General features: G+C 34.8%; 2 protein-coding genes and 1 long non-coding RNA gene across 4 annotated transcripts; 2 read left to right on the top strand and 1 right to left on the bottom strand.

Moving 5' to 3' along the window:
• The first annotated feature begins 4,610 nt into the window (after positions 1-4,610).
• Positions 4,611-11,823, top strand: LOC132123278 (POU class 2 homeobox associating-factor 2-like). Its single transcript, XM_059533837.1, has 5 exons — positions 4,611-4,747; positions 5,684-5,784; positions 10,064-10,103; positions 10,217-10,518; positions 11,428-11,823. Exons 1-5 carry the CDS (start codon positions 4,738-4,740, stop codon positions 11,821-11,823), a joined length of 849 nt encoding a protein of 282 aa, XP_059389820.1. The 5' UTR covers positions 4,611-4,737.
• A 3,836-nt stretch (positions 11,824-15,659) lies between these two features.
• LOC132122835 (uncharacterized) lies at positions 15,660-17,519 on the bottom strand. Its single transcript, XR_009426439.1, has 2 exons — positions 17,184-17,519; positions 15,660-16,058 (listed from the first exon to the last, which is right to left on the bottom strand). It is a non-coding gene; the product is annotated as an uncharacterized LOC132122835 (long non-coding RNA).
• Positions 15,909-20,349, top strand: LOC132122834 (POU class 2 homeobox associating factor 3-like). 2 transcript variants are annotated; one of them, XM_059533303.1, is made up of 5 exons: positions 15,909-16,006; positions 18,503-18,600; positions 18,893-18,941; positions 19,456-19,679; positions 19,863-20,349. In XM_059533303.1, the coding sequence occupies exons 1-5, from the start codon at positions 16,000-16,002 to the stop codon at positions 20,187-20,189; spliced, it is 705 nt and encodes a 234-aa protein (XP_059389286.1). In that variant the 5' UTR covers positions 15,909-15,999; the 3' UTR covers positions 20,190-20,349. The 2 variants fall into 2 exon arrangements, with proteins under 2 accessions (XP_059389286.1, XP_059389287.1); XM_059533304.1 differs by having other exon boundaries at positions 15,985-16,006; positions 18,506-18,600.
• The last annotated feature ends 1,505 nt before the right edge of the window (positions 20,350-21,854 follow it).

Here is a 21,854-nt window from a genome sequence, read left to right as displayed (position 1 = left end):
AGACACAATATAGGCCTAACATCCAAACACACCCTGAAGGCTGTATTGCGGCATGATTCTTTACGCAGACCGCTGAAAATTCAGTGAGCAAAGAGAATGTTCCTGGGATAAGACAAGCTACTTCTCAGGGTGACAGAGCAAATAAATGATTCAAAATCATTTCCCTGCCGTCTACAGAGATCAAAAATTCTGCAAACAATATCCCATAATGACAACATGAAAGAAGTCTGTTTGAAATCTTTGCAAATATATATATAAAAAAAATATATATATATATATATGTGTGTGTGTGTGTGTGTGTGTGTGTGTGTGTGTGTAACCCAGTAAAATAATATTTTCAGGTAATGAGTGTATGCTTTTAAGAACGTGAGCATATATCAAATTAGATTGTTTTACACATGTGAAAAACGAGGTGTTAACCTACAAGTTAGGTCTTTCTTTATTTTATTGGTTCAAGAGAGTTAAGTCCCGCCCGCGCTTATGTCTTATGTTTTTTTAGTGGTTGTTGAGGGGGTGATTGACAAGGCGGAAAAGGGAGATTCAAGGGAGAAGAGAGACGCGCAGTATGCGGGAATAGAGTGGTGAATGAGCTACGAGTTTACAAGTTTAAAATCTTGAACTGTAATATTGATTGCGTGTGAAACACACGATTCATATTTATTTGTATTTATTGTGAGTTCGCGGTGAGTGTTTATACGACATTCCGGTATAGTAAATCGTTCAGTCACGCGCACAGAATGTTACTTAAAGGGTTAGTTCACCCAGATAGCAAATTTATGTAATTAATTACTTACCCTCATGTTGTTTCAAACTCGTAAGACCTCCGTTCATCTTCGGAACACAGTTTAAGATATTTTAGATTTAGTCCGAGAGCTCTCAGTCCCTCCATTGAAGCTGTGTGTACGGTCTACTGTCCATGTCCAGAAAGGTAAGAAAAACATCATCAAAGTAGTCCATGTGACATCAGAGGGTCAGATAGAATTTTTTGAAGCATCGAAAATACATTTTGGTCCAAAAATAGCAAAAACGACGACTTTATTCAGCATTGTCTTCTCTTCTGTGTCTGTTGTGTGAGAGAGTTCAAAACAAAGCAGTTTGTCATATTCGGTTCGCGAACGAATCATTTGATGTAGCCGGATCTTTTTGAACCAGTTCACCAAATCGAACTGAATCTTTTAAAACGGTTCGCGTCTCCAATACACATTAATCCAGAAATGACTTAAGCTGTTAACTTTTTAATGTGGCTGACACTCCCTCTGAGTTCAAACAAACCAATATCCCGGAGTAATTCATTTACTCAAACAGTACACTGACTGAACTGCTGTGAAGAGAGAACTGAAGATGAACACCGAGCCGAGCCAGATAAGTAATTGAGGTACCAGTGTTGATTTTGTTTGTGCTCAGGAGAGTGAAGGGGCCATTTTAAGTTTCCCGGCCACCACGAACACAAGCTACGATCCAAGCCTGCAACTGTGTGTGTGTTTGTGTATATGTGGGCCCACAAAGTTTAATCTTCTTTTATATTGTGTTTATTCAGCGCGCTTATTAACTGAATATTCAAAGAGATTTCTGACAGCTAGAGTGAATAAGTTTGTACGTTTAATTCCAAGTGGATTCATTCGTTCCTTTAATTCTGAGTTTTGTTACAGAGACCATTTCAGTACTCTTGTCACCTGAGATATATATATTTTTTAGGGTTATTTGGTTAGATTTAAAGTCTATGTGATTGTGTGAATACCTCACATCACTCAAATTCTATAGTTGACTTGCTATTTCTGTTTAAATTAAATTATTTATATTTTGTTACTTATCTAAGAGTTTGTGCTTGACTATTTACTATAGTATACATATAATACATTATACCTATTACATTTGAGTACAGTACGTAATTATATATACTTTCTAAAGTAGAAGTAATTCACTTGTGACACCAGAGGGGCCTAACTTCAACATCTGTAGGCACATAGTTAACGAATCTTATACACTGCCCTATTTAATCAACAAAGACCAGTAGGGGGTGCTACATATATATATATATCAAATGAAGAATCAGTAGGCTAACCTTGTCATTAATTGAAGAACGTTTTGTTTATCTTTGTCCACTAGAGGACAGCATTGATCCCAAAATGAACCACAGACGTCGGTTGTGGGCAAGTGAGGTTAATGTGTAGCCTAGTATTTACATAGTGTTGCAGACATTGTCAGATGTATTGTTTTTAAAGGAATGACAACACCTGTTGAATTGTGATTTTTATATCTTTCAAATGAAGACCTGATAGGTGTAGTCAGTTGCCAGTTGTAATTTATTACTTGATGGAAAATTCTCACATATCCTTAATCCTTTAACAGGAATTCATTGAGTCATTGATCTAATAAAAGCACTGTAGCTAGCTGGAAATAAAGATGGAGACTTGCTTTGCATAATCATAATTCCATGCAGTTAGTTTGTGTTCTAAAATAATGACCATAACCGCATTTGCTAATGGACAGGTTGACAATATTTTGCCGGTTAAATTATAGTTACACATTTATCAGACTGACAACAAAAATAATTAAAAAAGAATTTTAATAAGAAAGTTTAGAGCATCACATCCCATTATTACAGGTGTTTTGTTCTTTGAACAGCATTTATTTGAATTAAGCTATATCATTCAACTATAGTGTGCAAATTTCTGTCCCTGGAAGTAAAAATTTCCTTACAATAAAATATCACATTATTCTTTCTGTTCTCATTATTTAAAATGTAAGATGCATACTGACTTTCAGCATCTGTCCAAAAGGAACTGACCCATGGACTTTCACTGTAAAGTCTCTCACGATCAGATTTGCATTTTTCTATATTTGACAGCAAGTCAGAAAGAAAAGTCATGTACCGTAATTGAAAAACGCGTTACATTTCTAGAGCTGTGCACCACATAATGCCCATCCACATTCATGCAGTTATTATTAAGAGAAATATTAGAGTTTGATACCTTGACGCCGTAAAATTTGTTGTAAGTATTTTTTTTTATAGTTTTAGTAAGTGTTTGAGACATGCAGTCAGAAAAATATATTTTGGCACATATTAGAACATTTGTCCTCATCACAGTATATATATATATATATATATATATATATATATATTTATTATTATTATTACAGTTTCCACAAAATAATGAAGAAGCACAACTGTTTTTAATGTACATAATAGTAATACGCGTTTAACAGCATATTAGAATGATTTGTGAAGGATCATGTGACACTGAAGACTGGAGTAATGATCCAAGACTTTGCCATCACAGGAATAAATTACATTTTAGAATATAAACAGTTATTTTAAATTGTAATTTTTTTTATGTCATAAGAGACTTCTTTCCTTTCCCTTCATTTCCTTTCCTTTCCTTTCCTTTTCCTTTCCTTTCCTTTCCTTTCCTTTCCTTTCCTTTCCTTTCCTTTCCTTTCCTTTCCTTTCCTTTCCTTTCCTTTCCTTTTCCTTTCCTTTCCTTTCCTTTCCTTTCCTTTCTAACTGTATTTTTATCATTACACATAAAACCAACAACATACAAGTTTGGAACTACATGTTGATAATACTGACAAATGTAAAATTTTAAGGCACTTTTCTCTTATTTATATTCATACATATTCAATTATTTTTTTCTAAAATGTTATTTAATAAATTAACTAAACATTACTTCATATTTATTGAACTATTGTTTGAAAGCAATATCTCTCTTGTATTTGTGTTGTTGGTTCGAATCTGTGTTTTCCTGTGGCCCTCAGCTGAATTACATCAGACTTTACTTTCTAAACACCTTCAGCATTTTTCATTTGGATTTTTATGATCTCAATTCTCTATTTAATCCCCCCTCCCTTTAATTAGATGTGTAGTGTAAAACATCCATCAGGAATGTTGAACGTTGAAAGATTTCTTATTATCCTGACACAAGCAAAATAATTAGCTGTCTTTGTATTTTCAGTCAACCAAATATTTTTTCATACATTTCCATTTTAGGTTTCTAGTAAGTGACACACTTAGCGTGAGAAGAGATTACATGAGAGATGGAAAAAATATCCAACTGGAAGAGGTACCCATGTAGAAACAGGAAGGTGTGCACATGAGTCACTCACAGAGAGGACAAAAACGGTAATCTATGTTTTGATAGTTGCACTGTCTAAATAACCCTAGATGAAAAGTCACTAAAATAACTAACATACATACTCCAGGGCATTTGAATTTACTGTGTAGACAAAAGCTTCACTAGTAAGAGCTGAGGTATCAGATCTTCATTTCTGGTCAACACTTATCCCTCATACTGAAACACTGTACGTCTATAATGATCAAGTGAAGGCATCCTTTGTCCTTAATGTAATAAAATGAATGGTCCTCTAATGCTAAGCAAAGGTGTATGAGAATCGCACCATGCTATAATAAAAACCCCAAATGACCAGCAAAGGTTAGTCTTGACATTACCAACGATGATGCCGTGTCATTCGTGCATGCTCCTCACTAATCTGGAAGGTTGATGCAAATGCCTGAAAAACGTCCTGCTGATTATTTGCATGCAAACAAATATGTGAGGGTCATTTCAAAAGTTGACTTCTGATCAGCATCTATAGTATAGTTCACTACAGCGGAGCTGGATTTTGTGTCTTTGGTATAATGGTCAAATTCAGCTGGAGTTTGGAAGCAGACAAAGTTGTTTCACTGGGATAGATAGCTGACTATTTCCTGTCACTTACATCTGAAGTGTCTGCATCATGGAAACAGGTAAGGTGTAGTTTTACCTGTTACTGGTATTTAAAAACTCTGTAGCTTGAGCTCAGTTTTTGTCATGCTGTTTATTTTGAAGGTAAAGATTAATCTTTTTGGAATGATTGAACTACATCACTTAATATTTAACTCGAATGTTAACTGCTCTGATTACTTAATTACAAGACAACGTCATGATAGACATGGCTCAGTGTACTTTGAACCAGTTTTAACTTACTTATAAAACAGAAAATTTCAATAAATGTATATATTTTGGACAGTCTTCGATGCTTGTAAGTGGCAGCAGAACTTCAGAGCTCCTCAACTTCATTCATGAAGCTGGGGTCTTTTACATAACGCTACAATGATTTTTGCATGCAATTTCCTATCACAGACATTTTAAATTGCAAATACACTGTTCTGTTGACTAGGATCTTTGCTTCCCAGGAATCATTGTATTGTGTGTGTGTGTGTATATATATATACATTTCAATGTTGAATGATGATACCTTGTTTTGCTCCTTTTACATCTTATGTCGTAATAGCATATTTGACATAAAAGTAAAAGTGGCGTTTCAACTGGACGGAGTTAGTGTTTATAAACTGATCAATTTGCATTGACCAAAACCAAAGATAATTTCCATGCCAGTTATAGATGCACGCCATAAAACTGACTAGAGATACTGAACATGCTCGAAAATCAAGCTGCAAATTATAAATTATTGTACACTTGTGATAATAAACGTGCAGTTATAAAACAAACCAGAGCTTCGAACTGAATACTAGCAAAAGCTGTCTTTCTGTGCAACTGATTTCCTGTGAAGCCATTTGCTTGACATTCACTCATATGATCAGTAACCTACACAAACGGAATAACATCAGGCATCCATGGTTAATCAGCATGGGTTTTCCATGTTTACAAGTACGTTATGCTCTCTGTGTATATCTCTGCAGAATTCTCGAAGAGAGCGTATCAGGGAGTCAGGGTGAAGCACACGGTGAAAGATCTGCTGGCAGAAAAGAAGTCACGGCAGACGAGCGGCCCGCGCTACGCTGTAAGTCCACCGCTTAATCTTACCTGGGCAATACCCTCAACTGAAACATACCCCGCCCTATCATTCATAATGTCTCCTTTCACTCCATTCACCCTGCCACTCTACTCTTCTTTCATATATGCAAACAGACAGTTTAAAACAGTTGGTATATTCTGTGCCCGGCCACTATATTTGCTCATTGGCTTATCTTTTTTTATTCCAATGGTGAGCTTATGGCCTCTGATACAAACCCTCGGAGCCTCGTCCTTTTCTCACACGGGTGGGATGAAACAAAGCCTGTTAGTGAATACCTGCACATAAGCGGCAGACAATAGCAGCAGTGCTGATGGTCATGAGCTGCTGAGGTTTGGGAGTTAATCATTCTTTTGCTGCTGTAGTATGGCTATGCAAAGTCTTACACTCGCACACCTGCTCCACTGTATTGTTCCTCCTGTAGACCACAGACAAGTCGCCTGTCGTCACTTTAGACAGGCACAAATCAGACTTGCAGACATCTGGCTGCACAAGAGAGAAAGCTTTTCTACATGTCAATGGCACGCTGAACTCTCTTTTGTTTGAATAAGTAGCTTAATGGCTTCTGGCTCGTCACTGTACAAACTAATAGACAATAACATTGTATTTAAATTGTACACAAAATATTTATTAAATGTAAGACAAATAGCGAATGATCGAATCCAAAATAAAAGTTTGTGTTTACATAATATGTGTGTGTACTGTATATATTTATATGTATATACAAATATAAATACACATACATAAATATATTTATGGAATAAATGTTATATATTTATATATATTTACACATATAAATGGGTGTGTGTGTGTAAATATTATTTCTTAAGTATATACATGTATATATGTTTGTTTATATAAACATAAATATATACAGTACACACACTTACATTATATAAACACAAACTTTTTTTTTGGATGCATTTAATCACGATTAAACGGTTTGACAGTCCTTAATAATACTTGAACAGTAGCCTACTAAGTATTGTGAAAATAAAATTAACCTGTCTAAAACTTGTCCAAATATGCAGTTGTGGTCAAAATGTAATTAAATTAAAAATGTAAATGTGACCACAAGTGTATACACATAATAAAAAAATAATAATAATCATAAAAATGTGTGCATGTAGGTGTCAATCATTTTGATTCCACGGGGACACGACTGAGACCAAACACGTACCACAATGGCAGAGCAGGGGGAGGGTTGCACAGGAGAATTGGAGCATGTCGAGGCCACGCAGAACAAAAATTGCTTTATAATAAGCTTACATCTCTATCTATGGCCTTTTATTTGGGGTAGAAGAGCCATCTGCAGACTTCAGCAAATGTTGTCCACAGAAGTCATGTCCAAACACAGAACCAAAACAATACAGACACTTGCCAGGGGTTTCAGACGAACAATAGTAAAATACTGCTCTTATATAATCTTTGGTCAAAGAAAAATGTTTAAATAAAAGTTGCATGGATCAGATAATAAAAAATTTTCAGTGAGAGCTGATATTACAGAATGTGATTGGATTTTATTTTACATATTGTTTTAAGTATTGTGTTAGTAGTCAGTGTTATTTTAGTAGGATTGAGACAGTATTATATTTTTATTAATATTTTACATTAATTTAAATTGTAATATATATATATATATATATATATATATATTATTGTTTTAGTTTTACTTAATTTTAGATTTTTTTTTTCAATTTTTGTCATTTGTATTCATTTTTTTTTAAATAATGTCAACATAGCGTTCATCAGGGAACTACACTGGGCATATGCGACCTTTTGAAATGACATTGCGACCCTAATTTTTATGAGGTCGCAAATGTATCACTCACTGATTATTTTTGTACCTACCTTGTTTGGTTGTTGTTTTAGGCAATATGCTATCATTTACTATGAGCATTTATTAAAACAGAAATGTGTATTTTAAAAATACATTTTATAACGTGCTCTGAGCACATCAAGTTGGCTTCAAGATTCAACACATCAAGTTGGCTTCAGCCCCGCGATTCAGGAAAGCTCGACTGAGTAGCTGGTTACTCACTCGCTGTGCTCGGTGTGCACGAGAGCCGCGTCTCACGGACAGCAACTCTGAACCGAGCTCTCCTTCAGGACGTTTGCGTCCTCCTGCACCTGAACCAACAAATACAAATCGCAGTTTAAACAAACATTAAAGGATGCGAAAGAGGTTAATTCAATTAATTACTGTCTTTAATGTATGAAAATGAAAGTAAATCACTCAGTGCTCTTGATTGAATTACTTTGTAGTTTTAACAAGAATTTATCCATAATCAGATATAATTGATTATATATTTTTTTTACTAGTGGGTGCAGGATTCATTCGTTAGTTAAATAGTTCATTTATGTAAGTGAGTATAGCAAAATACAGCGAACTGTGAAATATTATACCCAAAAACTCTTCATACTGTAGACTACCAGTGAAATTGATAAATATATATATATATTAAATTAGGGACCTGACCATGTTTTGCTTAAGTGTTTATTTCTTTAATTGCTAATGCAACCTTTTCAAACCACAGACTGAACAAAATTAAGCATTGCTTGGTAATTGTTCAATAAAGTATATTGAGTTGTGTAAATGTCATACTGACAGTTGTCTGAAGTTTTGGTCGATTCCATTACATATTTTTCTATCAAAGTTATCTGACATTATCAAGAAGAATTTGTTCTGACACAGTTTAACTCTGAGTTCTTGTCATATTTTTTTTTACCAATTTCTAAACTATAACAAATAAACTGTGATAATGTGAGAAATGTTGAAGGTGTCTGAATACATTTTGGTTTGTGTATTTTATTTTACAGTGAAGACTATGCAGTGCTATTTTAAATTAGTTTCTGGACACCTAAAAAAAAAAAAAAAAGGAAACATTGGGTAAATAGCACAAATAAATTCCAAGATAGAGCAATGCACTGTGTGTACTGTAAGAAATAAAACAAGAAGGCATGTGGTTTAAAAGATGGCAAGTAAAATAAAAAGCACATCTGTATGCAATACAGTTTCATTATTATTCATAGCGGCTTACTGTAAAAAATTTGTGCGACCAAATCATGTTTTGCGCCTGTAACTGAAAAAGGTTAGTGTAGTTCCCTGGCGTTCATCTTTTTTCCCCCCAATTTTTGTTTTAGTTATTTTAGTGCATCAAGTTAAACTAAACGGAAATGAGAAATGTTGCATTGAGAGCTAACTGAAACAAACAAATAAAATATTAAAATTAAATAAAACAACAAGCACCAATCGTAACAGCCATTTCAAAATGATTTCAGAAAGTAAAAGTTTATGATTAATGAACCAGTACAGAAAAAAATAAAATTTTGCACACAAATTTTGCATCTATTCTAAAACGTCACTTTATTTCTAGCAACTTGGCATAAGCAAATACTCTCCATATAATGCATAAGGACATAATGCATATCATCCAGGCATCAATTCAAAAGCAGAATCCTGGTAAATATGAAAAGAGAATAAAGTGCTTGCCAACTTAATGCACAGATTGATCTTCATTTGACTGTTTCACACTCTTGTACAGTGTGTTATTTTGAGATGCTCTCCATCCTGAAAACCACCAACCTCTTCACTTCCACCTACTCCAGCTTGGTTTATCTTGAGTCTGAATCATGTGGAGTGCCACAGCCTTGGAGCTCTTCAACAGCCTGATTTCCATACCATGCCTTCAAAGAGGCACTGAGGCGTAGCCTGTTCACACAGGGAAGTCTTGGGACGAGCAAACAGCATTCAAATACTAGCCTCAAAATTTGTTTGCCCTCTAGCCAGTGCTGCGTTGATATCAGCTCTTTTATGCTTGTAATATGCAAACGAAAGAGAGCCTGTGTCTGTCTATTGCCTCACCAATAGCTCTCGACCATTTAATATCAAAATCGTAAGCTACAAATCTCTAGCTCCCACTGGTGTTTTGGTAGTAGAAGAACTGAACCTTAACTAGTCGCATCATCTAGTCTTGCAAAACATGAGATATGCAACAAATTTGTGTTTTAGAGTCTGCACTGATGAATATCATTGTGTTTTTGAGTTTTGTTGTTCATGGGACCAGACTGTTTGTTTTGAACACTTGCAAGTGAGACACTCTTTGCAATCTCTCTGAGATTTCCGGCAGTTCAGTAGATGCATGCAAATATTTGGCGTTAGCTTGTCGTGTGCCATTAAGACTGGACTGCATTAGTCAAATGAACGAAATAATCACAGACAACTGATGGTTAATGGTAAAGTGATGATATCGACCTTTTTTTCCAGGGTGTCTCATCTCCTCCGAGTCCATTTGTTCAAATGACTGGTGAGTCTCCAAACACTTAACAAATCTATGCAATGCTATTTCTATATATGTAAATACTGTCTGGGTCATGAATTATTTTCATGTAATGATCAGGATTGTTGTGGTCTCTTCAGGTTCTCACATGCTTCCGAGTTACTACGGCATGAGAAGACCTTTCATTGCAGACACAGAGTTTTGTTCCTCAACGAAACCATTTTCTACTGATGTCTACCCATCATCGCTAATGGGAAAGTCTCTCTCGGTTGACCCCGGATGCGTATCTGGTTATTCCTCGCTTATAGACAGCTACTACCCAGAGTCTTTTGGAGACTACCGCAACACACCTTTCTCCAGCGGAGGAAGTACAATATTCTCGCCCTCTGCATTGTCTTCTTTTCTTCCTTCTTACTCCAGTGACACATCACATTATTCGCTGGTAAGATATGGCACATGGAGTAAGGTGGCACAGTAACAAAAATGTCAATGATGTTTAAATGTATAGCCAAAATTGTTCAAATTGTGTGTCCATCTGTCTACAAGTGCGGGACAACACTTGTTCTGCTTTGTGATAGAACTATTTAGTAGTTCAGCCAATATTAAACTATAAAGGGACTTTTTTTCTCTTTGCTTTAATTTGCATATGAGACAAAGATCAAATGAATCAATAAATGAAATAAGTTTGCAGGCAGTTTCATCTAAGTTGTACAAGTTTTTAGAAAACAAAATACAATTATTTAATTAATAAAAAATATATATATTACATTAATATTATCACATTTTATATGTTTATATAAATACAATTAAATATATATTTTCATTTGATTAATTTATTTCAAATTAACATTATTTTTATGTAAAAAAAAATTGGGGGTGGGGTAGGGTAAAAAAAAAATGTAAATGTAGTACTAATTTTAGTATATATATATATATAGTATTCCTTTTAAGATATATTGTATACTATATACTTTATTATATTTATTTATATTAAAATATTTTCCAGTTTCATCCAAGTATTATAGGGCAGTTTTAACCAAATAGTACACATTTTCAGAAAACTTTTTTTTAAATAATAATTATATATATATATATGTGTGTGTGTGTGTGTGTGTTTAAAAAAATATTTTATTTCATAAGTTTATTCGGGCTTTGACCATTTCTTTTAAACAGTTCTCACTTTACAACATCATACAGGCTTTTTTTGTGTGTATATTTCAAATTTTTGTCTATGGCCTGTTATCTCTCCCATTGTTATTCATCTTGTTCTAAAAGATCTTGTCTTTAGTAAAAGGAGATACAGCAATAGAATATTCTATTGGTATTGAACTCTTGCTTGTGTTCACTGCAGAGGGACTCTTGGGAGCCCACGGGGAGCGACGGCGTGGAGGGTTTGTGTGGAGATGCTCTGGCTCCCATGCCCCCGTCTACACCCAGTTCTCTGGTCAACCCCGACACCGTCAGCCCGACCCAGTTCCGCTCATCGTCCCGGGGCTCTAGCATGACGTCTTCACAGCCGTACTCTCTCCATTCACTGGAGGAAGTCAATTATCACTCCTCATTTCAAACCACCTCTGGCAGCTTTGCTTCCCCTTCATTCATGACTGAGCCTGCGACCAAACTAGTACCAGTACTGCCCTCAGAAGATACTGAACATGCCCCTTCAGCCTTGAGCGACAGCCTGGCTTGGGGCAAGGAGGACACTGCTAGCACTTGGTCACAGTATGAGGTCAGGAGGGCATTCTGAGCTTGAACTGGAAGGAAATAAAGGCTTCCCAGCCTAGAAGATCAACACTACTTCAATACACAACAATTAGCACTAAAACATTTTTGCCAGTTTTACTTAGCAGAGCTAAGGTTTAACATTTAACAAATTATATCTTCAATTTAAAGATTTATTTGTATCATTTATTATATTTGTACTTTGTATATATATATTTTTTGTCATCACAACTTGATAATTAGGAGTCTGTTTATCCAAATTTTTAATACTGTGACAATGTATATTACCTGCAAACATTAAGTGTTACAGTATTTATAGTCGATGTGTAATATCTAGCTAGTCCTATTTCTCTTCTTGTGAGAAATGGTCTAAAGGGTAAATAAACTAGAAGTACAACAAATTATGTAACTCTACAGCATGATGGAATTTAAAGAATTATAAAAAGATATAAACAACAGAAAGAAACTTTATATTTAATGAATTCTCAGACATTTTATTGAATGATTAAATGTACAAATATTTTCAAGAAAAATACATAACATTTCCTTTCTTTTCTTTTTTTATTTATTCAAATAATTAGACTAATATATATGTAAATGGTTTATACTTAAAAGGTGTTTTTGTGCGTGTACTGATTATGATGGAACTTTGTGAGATTGCGATGAGCTATGGAGAGTGGCTGCTTTTATTGATTATTAAGGGAGTTTGCAATGTGATACTGATTTAAGACAATTCAATAAACAAGAAATATTAAGTGATTTACATTGTCTGACTATAACACTTTTGCCTAAGCTGTGCATCTCTAAAAGCAAACACAGCGGTGTTTTGTTTATCAAAGAATGTGCGTTTCATGATTCATGATTACCTAGGCCCTATTCATAATTGCTTCATTCCTGTACGAATCAGCCATTCCAACGAATCAACTGAAATCATTATTCGATGATAAAATCAGTGACCTGATGCCACTAGCAGTTTTAATTCACTTTTTAAAGTATAATTTCAGTCATTTCAATTATTGGATATTTAAAAATCCTTTTAAAGTTGTTATATTTAACATATTAAAGTCAACATGTTCCTGTTGCTCAATTGGTAGAGCGTTGCACAATCAAGCGCAAGGATGGGGGTTCGATTCCCCGGGAACACATGATGGGTAAAAATTGATAGCCTGAATGTACTGTAAGTCACTTTGGATAAAAGAGTCTGATAAATTTCATTTAAATTTAATTGCACTCATGCCACCTCTGAGCCTCATTAAACATCTGAAAATACACCCAAAATCCACTTTTGTCTTCTTCTATGCCATGTATTAGCCTATACAAATTAAAATTAATACTGTTTCCATATGATTGTCAACTTATTCTTACTTGTTCTTATTCTATTGTTTTAATTAGAAATTGTAAAAAGCTTATAATTTGATTTGATTCTAATTTGAATTTGACATAAAAGCTGACATAGCCTACTTGTAATAAAATTAGAAAAATCCCATTACTGTTGTCTAAATCACGTTAAGGAGTCAGATATCACCTCATAATGGTAAGGCTATTATTTTATTTTTTTATATAATTTTTTGATTAGCTATTGAACAGAAGGTTAGGCCTATACTCCTTATTTTTCTGACAGTGCTCCTTAATTTTTTGTACATTTATGAATGCTCCTAAAAGAAAAGTAAGCTCAGAGCCCTAAGAAGCAAGCACAAATGTTGTCAACACTGTCCCTCGCCTTTTATTATAATAAAATAGCTTCAAGACTCTGCACCAACGAGGTGTTTCTTAAAGTAACTAATGTTAAACTGAGACGAACAGATCATTCACATGCAATTTTTATCCTGTCTCTTTCAAAATGGCCATATTTAAGTGGAAATAATCATGTAGTTTGCATCATTGGGTCAAAGTGAAAGTGATCAAAGTGACGTGACATACAGCCAAGTATGGTGACACATACCCAGAATTTGTGCTCTGCATTTAACCCATCCAAAGTGCACACACACAGCAGTGAACACACACACACACAATGGCTAGCTCAATTATTGTTTAGTTTTTTTTTTGAGGGGAGGGGGGTGGGGGGGAGGGGCTATTCCCTGGTGGTAAGGGCCCTGAGATAAAGAGATGTACTGTATGTCAGTTTAATTCTAAAGTAAGAGTCTGTCATGAACCTTTTATGCGCATACATTATACCATATAAAACTAATAAATTTACCGAATTTTGATTTATCTACTATACTAACACACACACACACACACACACACACATATATGAAAAGCATTTAAGAAGGATTGCTGAAATGAGCACAAATCAGACTATAATTCACAATATTAACAATTAAATAATAATAATAATATTAATAATAAACAATAAAACTGCTATAAAGTTGAAAGCTTACAAGCAATAATATAAAACAGATTTATTTGATTTAGAAAAGGCTACTGATTAAATACTCATATTCAATAGCAGTAGCTTTCCATTTTTATTTTTATTCTTATTTATATTTTAAACGGTAGAATTTTTCTCTGCGTGTGAAAATTTTGGAGAAATTGCCTTAAATTGCATTATATCTATTGCCAAATAAAGTGATTATGCTTTATCTTCACATAAATCGAGTCAGATGAAAGACGCAAGCCTCTTGCAACATGACCTGCAGGTGTCCTGTTTCATCAGCAGGGGGCGACATTCAACTATCTCGAACTAACAGACCTCCTCAAGCCGCTTAAAGTCTTTCTAAGAGATTTTCTGAGGGTTATGGAAGACTTATTCATAAATTCGACTGATAATAAAAGACTGGTAAGAAAACAATATTTTGAAACTGGAGGTCTATGTGCAGCGGATTAACGCTACAAAACTATTTCACAAAGGCATATTCTTTCACAGATTATACCGAGACGAGTTTAAATTAAGACTAACCAAGATGTTTGAAGACATATTTATAAAGTAGGCTACCCCATATATATATATTTTTAATCACTAATCACTCTTTTGTTTCGAATGAATTTTTCAATTTGTCTGTACTACATGTCACTTGGAGACGTTTTCGGTTTTCTCTTTTCTAAGACAAAGAACCTTTGCATATAGGTTAATCATTTTATATGCGTTCAGTCTTAAATATTCGACAATTAAATCTGACACAAGCACATTAACAACGGCATTGTGATTTCAGAGGTCTTGAAATATAAATGTGCTACTTGGAGCTTTTGATGTAAATGAGGCTATTTCCAAAATAAAAGTGACTAAAGAAAGGTGTGTGAGATTCTGTTTGAGAACCACTCAGCATCAAACAACACCCAACTTATATATTTTTAAAGGATTTAAATGATGATTATATGCAATGATCAAATAAAATGTTGCATTAAAACAAAAATACCCTGAGAAAATAAACTAATAAATATTATTGTGAACACTGATCGTTTAAGTCTCAATTAACTTGGCTTCTGATTTATAAGAATGGCCGAGGACCCTTTCAATTAAATCTATAATTATAATTGAATTTATTTCATATTCAGCTTTGTTATACCTGCCTCCACTGTCCTAATAACTTGACTTCAGCAGATGTCCCAATTGTTCTGATGACAAACATGGCTGCTGTCCTATGCCACGCCCACCACTGCAATAATTCTTAAAAACGACCTAAATTTGATCCATAAGAAGCAATATTTAATTTTTTGACATGACTACTTATTACATAAGATATTTAAAATGTGTCATGGCTTGTAAAACTTCATTTGAGCCTTCAGTCTCACTGCAAAGTTGAAATAGTGCTTCTAAGTGAGACTCCAACCACCAACACCAAAAGGATGATAAAATGTTAAAAATATATATTTGCTTGATGTCAAAATGTGAAATAACACAACATTCTATTAAAAGAGATGTTGTTATATGCACTTTAATAGCGAATATCACTCAGAAATAAGTCTTTTTACGAAGCCTTTGAATATTCAAATTGAAAGTATCGCGCAATCAAATCATTGTCAAATCATTGAGTTCTTGGGGTTTTAAATAGTAGGGATGAGGGGAGAAAAACTCAAACTAAAATATCCCTAGCTATATTACTGTATAATTGTATGTCCTGAGAGTGTTTTGAGCTTACTTTATTGAGACTTTTTAAGACTTTTGTGAATAATTCGTTCTTGCCCATACAACAGAGCAAAGAAGTGAAGTTGGGGTATTTTACTGTAGCTCTTCCAGAGATTTCCTCCTTTTCAGACCAATATGTCTGGTAAGTAAAAAAATATTTTTCTTTCATATAAGATGTTCTCTTCTTCAGCAACCTGAAAAACATTGAGAGAGAGAAATATATTAATTAAAACAATTAAATTCATTGGTAAACGTTTCTTGGAACTGTACAGGTCAAAACTTAAATATTTTAAAACAGCAAACACATCTGAAGGATTACATTTAAACAAATTGGTGCATTTTTATATATACAGTTAATTTGATAAGTTTGCTGCATTACATTTATTTCTTGCAGTTTAATAGGAATAACAGGCTAATATTTCTGGTGATTCATTCAAGTTCAAGTTTTCTTCATAGCTTGAATATCTGTCTGCTTTGTATTTTAAACTCAGCTTTTCTTCAAGCAAAACTGAACATGCATTTACCTGAAGATTTGTTTACTTTGTTATATTTTCAACATTTATTGAATGCAACGGTTTTCCTGAATAACCAACAGTATGCTAAACGCTGACTGAATATAATTTCGACATTTTAACGAGAATCCAAACTTTGCTTTAGAGCGCATATGAATAAGCTACTCATTAAAATATGTTAAGTTGTCAATACGCTCATTAAAAAACTGCCGAGGGACGTTTTTGCAGTTTTCTCAAGCTCAGCGAAGCCTACTTTTGTCTTCTGTAAACTCAACTGCCTCCATGAACTCAGCCATGGCGTGGCGTTGTTTTGAATCACTTATGTTCAGACAGAATTTTTATATATCCTAGCTATATTAACGCGGATCAGGAAGACGTCCCACTGTGTATGTCTTCACGGGGCTGAACAACCAATTAAAGAATTAGGAAAGAACGACAACTATTTTTCATCTATTTTTTTTTTTTACACATTTGGGTTTGGGGGAAGTTATTAGGCGCGGCTTCACTCATGTCATGTAAGAAGAGATAAGAGGACTGCCCATTAACTATATCAAGAAATAGCCTAACTTCACATTTACCAAGCGGATAGCAAAAACTAACTTGGACCCTGGACGTGTTTAGGGAATTTAAACCAACTGTTGCTTATCGACAGCGCACGCGTAAACAAATCGGGCTTCAGTCCAGCAAATCTAAACTGGTTTTCTGTTGGACTTCGGCTTGAGTTTACCATCTATTTTTCAATGAAGTAACGTTACATTCTCTGTTCTCTTGTATGCGGCTTTTACTGTGTCAAACGTGTTTACTTACGGTTGTAATTCGTAGAGGCGTCTACCGAAGAAGCTTCTCTTCTTTTTCTTTGTCTCGCGAGTAGAGTTTTACAGTGTTTTCTCTTCGCTCCCGCGAAACCAACTTTCTGCGCCTTTTTGCTCTCGAGTCAAACTCTCTATAATTAGATTAGGCTTCTCGCCAGTTTAGTCAGGTTTTCATTTACAGCTACAAAAAAAACTAGACTGCTCCAACTCCAAATCAAAACCGTCGTCCCGAGGTAAAGATGGCTGGAGAGCATGTTTCTCCAAACTCTCTAGTCTATTGTAATGCGAAACTAACCCATTCACTGCCGGACTGTGCGCTCAGACAAATGGACTCTCAACTGGGAAGACGGGCATAGTTTTCTAATCTTGTGTTATAATTTAACTTATATATTTATTGGCGTTTTCCAATGGCATATGGAAAAAGTGAATTATATCTGTGTAGGGTGAAACGTGTATGAGGGGCAGTGATAAATAAAGCTGTCGAAGATTATATTTAGGAGAAATATTCTAAGGATCTACTAAATAGCCTACATGTCCCACGGTCTTAGTGTTCTTTCATTCATTTTCATTCATTAAAAACATTATATATATATATATATATATATATATATATATATATATATATATATATATATATATATATTCGTTTAATGACTCTAAAATGTTAAATGGTGTAACCATTAGGTAAAAAGTGGCAAAATAGTACTTTCCTTGCAACTTCATTTTGACCACCAGATCGTTATTTTTTTCTTTCAAAACAGTTATTAAGACATAGCAAAACAACTAAATCGCTTCCCACGCAGACATTAACCCCCCCCCCCCACAATAATATATATATATATATATATATACACACACACACACACAAACATATATATAGGATATATATATATATATATATATATATATATATATATATATATATATATATATATATATATATATATATATACACACACACACACACACACACAAACATATATATAGGATATATATATATATACACACACACACACACACACATGTATACACAATACTGTTCTTATAATGTTCTTCATAGAAGAGATTTATTTAGTTCTTGTGTGTTTTACCGACATATCAGATCCAAACAAAAGTCACTTCACTGACCCAGAAACGCTGTCTTAAAGATGAATGTGAAAATTCTAATATCAATAGGCTACGTTAACATTTTCCTTTTTGCAAAAAAAAAAAAAAAAAAACCTGCACAGACTGCTTTACAGAATCTAATTTTGGAGAAAATTAATGTCAGCGGTGAATGAAAATGAAATAAACCTTTCTGCCTTTCTTTTCTAGCAGATAAAACCAAGGTATACCAGGGTGTGCGTGTGAAGACCACTGTTAAGGAGTTACTGCAGAAGCACAGAGCCCTGCAGGCACAGAAAACCGCAACGGTAAACAATGGTGTTGTATACCAATAAAACTCATAAGTCAGACACTACTGACGTATAAGTTCATGGTAGCCAAACTAAAACGAAGCCTGGTCAGTGCAATACCGATTTTAATCACCATCTATTTGTCTTAAAGCACCACGCCCCCTCAGGCCTTATCTGTGCTCGAGGTTTCAGTTGACACCAGATAACTGTACAAACTAACGGCAGATTTCTGCTGTTTTTCAACTGAACGAAAGCAGTGATTAATGTTTTCCCTTTCTTCTTTCTCTATTCTACAATTGCAATCCTATAGAAATCACAAGCCATGGCTGCTCGCGATGTCTGCTCTACGACCATGAATAGTAAGTTTAAAATACTAACAAATTAACTGGACGGTGATAACTGATTGTAATCTCAATCCTTTGCCCCATGCAGTCAAGACATTTTACAAAGCTGTTTACAAAAGCATCATATTTCAGTAAATGTACAAGCACCTTTTGAAAATGTAGTTAAGAAACCTTCTGCCTGCTAACATGTAAGAGCTTGAATTTTAATCAGGAAACCTGAGGCAAAGACAAGAAGTATACTGACTGCATGCACTTACTATTTTCCAAAATAGAAACCCTTTTCATCCACCGCCAGGCATCAGCTCTACATTTACAATCTTGTCGGGGGGGAAAATGAAATAAAACAACAATGACACCTAGATCTATGAGTTCCTGACAGATCCGTGAATGATCTCCTTTTTATAAACTAATATTCAAATGTGATTTAGCTGTTTGGCTGATGGTCTCGTGACATCATCTCAAGTCTTGCTGGCCTAATTTAAATGTTCTCCTGTGCTCAAGCCAGCATTTTCTTCTCTCTTACCCACAGCCCACCTTGATGTCTTTGGAATGCAAGCTCCAGAGCCCTATTTTCACGCACGTCCCTTTACCCAAAATGTCAATGTCCCGATGGAAAATGCTTATGATCATCAACAGATGATGCACCTGATGCCACATGAGACTTTCAGCGGCAGTAATTTCGTGTGCCCCACTTCTTCGCAGTGGTCGAATGGATATATACCTTCTAATACGGACCTCTATGGTACTAGCATGGTATGTGTTTGGTGCTTTTAATATTTTTTTAGTAAACTTTTTTTTTTGTGTGTGTGGGGGGGGGGTGCATTAGGACGGTTCTGATGCTCGAGTATGTTGTCACTAAAAAAAAAACTAAAAATCACGCATGCAGTATAGGCCTATTTAAGAAATATTTTTGTGCTTTTAAAATGTTTCCCTCAGGTATCCAGATCACCCTCAGATTCCTTCAATCTCTCAAGTCCAGTGGACTACAACAGTTACTCTCCCCCTCAGTCCAACTCCTCATCTTCTTCGTGCTACAGCTCTCCAACGCGGATGGATTTGAGCTCCAGTTACTCTCCAGAAACTTTCCACTACCAGCATTGCAACCTACAGAATTGCTTTTGTCTTTCGCATTGGTCCAATCTACAGGAAGGCATGGCAACCTCGGAGTTTGCGCCCTATGGCTCATCAGACTGTTTGTATTCATATGGCGACGACAGTTATTTCAGAAGGGATACTTCAAACTCAGAGATGTGTTACTTATAAAATGTATTTTGAAGCTCTTTGCGCGAAAATTCAGTGTCATAATTGATTTATTTGAATGCATTTGTTGTATTTTTGTTTAGATAAAAGAACAAGCAGTGATAGAATGAATGATTTACAAATTACTCATTTATCTTTTCTACAATAAACTCTTTTTTCGTAATTATACTGGCATTGGGGAAATTTCAGATTTTCAGTGTGCAGTTTTTTTTAACTCATGGAATGTACATCGGAGCTTCGAGTTTTTATTTTTTATTTATTTTTTAATTTTACTTACAAATGCAGCTGTGGTACTGAGGGCTCATGTATTGTTTTGCATATCAACATATCAACATTCGACGTTATGAAAAGTACCAGAAGAAAGCTTAAAATGTGTCATTTATGAAAACAGATTTTGTCTTGTAACTACAGATGTTAACATTTTCCTTTGCTCTTAACAAATGCACGGTAAACGTCAATTCACATTAAAACATAAGTTTAATTGCTGCCTTCTTTATTTTAAAGTAAAAATAAAGCATACATTGCACTTTTCCAACTGCTTTACTGATTAAATATAAAGCTCATAAAATTAGTTCGAAATTAAATTAAGACAAGTTCATTTGTAAAAGTTTCTTATCTATAAGAATATAGATGATGATTTAAGATTGATCTATAAACTGGTTGTCACTCACACCACAAACTGTTCAAAGTAATCACACACTTTGAAAAGATCAAATGGAATGAAAATCGCAGCCCCGTAACTGAGGTTCAGATGAAGCTAAATTAAATAAAGACAATAGGAATCCCACAAACTGAATTTAATGTGGAGATAGCTCAAGATGTTAACAATTCCACATGTATCTTGTAAACTGCTCAGGGACAATCGTACCTATATAAAACACGATTTCTAAACGATAAGCATGACCTATACACACTCAAAGGCTATTCACTTTAAGCTTGTCCTATAAGTTTCCCGGAATTAGAAATCAATTCATGCTTGGGTATCTGTTTTTAAACATGCCGAGACATGAGGTAGCCTATTTTTTTATAGCTATTAAATGTCCTGTGTATTTAACTTTGGAACATGGCACGACCTCGACTTAATAATTAAACGGTCACGCAAAGGTGTATTCATTAACTAAAGAAACCGGGAATGTTTTGCAGTCAAACAGAAGGGTGTGTACAGTGATCCAGAATTGGCAGACGCACACGCTTTGTGCCCGCTGCTCACCAACTTGGAATTCCCCTCGGGAAAGCAAAGGACAAGGAAGTCTTCCTCTATCCACGTGTACGTTGGCTTATTTATTTATTTATTTTCCCCTGAACTGCTTCCCTCCCACTTCTCTTCTGCACAACGTGATGTCTGATAGCGATTGCCTACTGATCCCAGCAAACTTCTCTCGTTTTATTTTTCCTTCTGAGAAAAAAAGGTAATTGTTATTCTTATCATAGTGTGCAGTCCAGCAATATAATTTCCAACAGACTTATAGCACGCGGGTGGAATAGTTCGGGGAACTCCAGTTCAAACTGGTTACGTTTTTGTAGGGAAATGAAAAGGATTTCTGACTTTTTTCACCAGTCTAAATGAGCTATGAAAAAAATCCGCACCCAAATGTAGCAGGATCTTGTCAGAGTCAGTGGTTGCGTAATGCTCATGTTTGTGATTGGCTGTAACACGTATCCGATGAG

This window comes from Carassius carassius, chromosome 41, assembly GCF_963082965.1.
Source record: "Carassius carassius chromosome 41, fCarCar2.1, whole genome shotgun sequence".
NCBI classification, from domain to species: domain Eukaryota; kingdom Metazoa; phylum Chordata; class Actinopteri; order Cypriniformes; family Cyprinidae; genus Carassius; species Carassius carassius.
The sequence above is the reverse complement of the archived record's forward strand: the minus strand, read 5'-3'. Positions and strand labels throughout refer to the sequence as shown.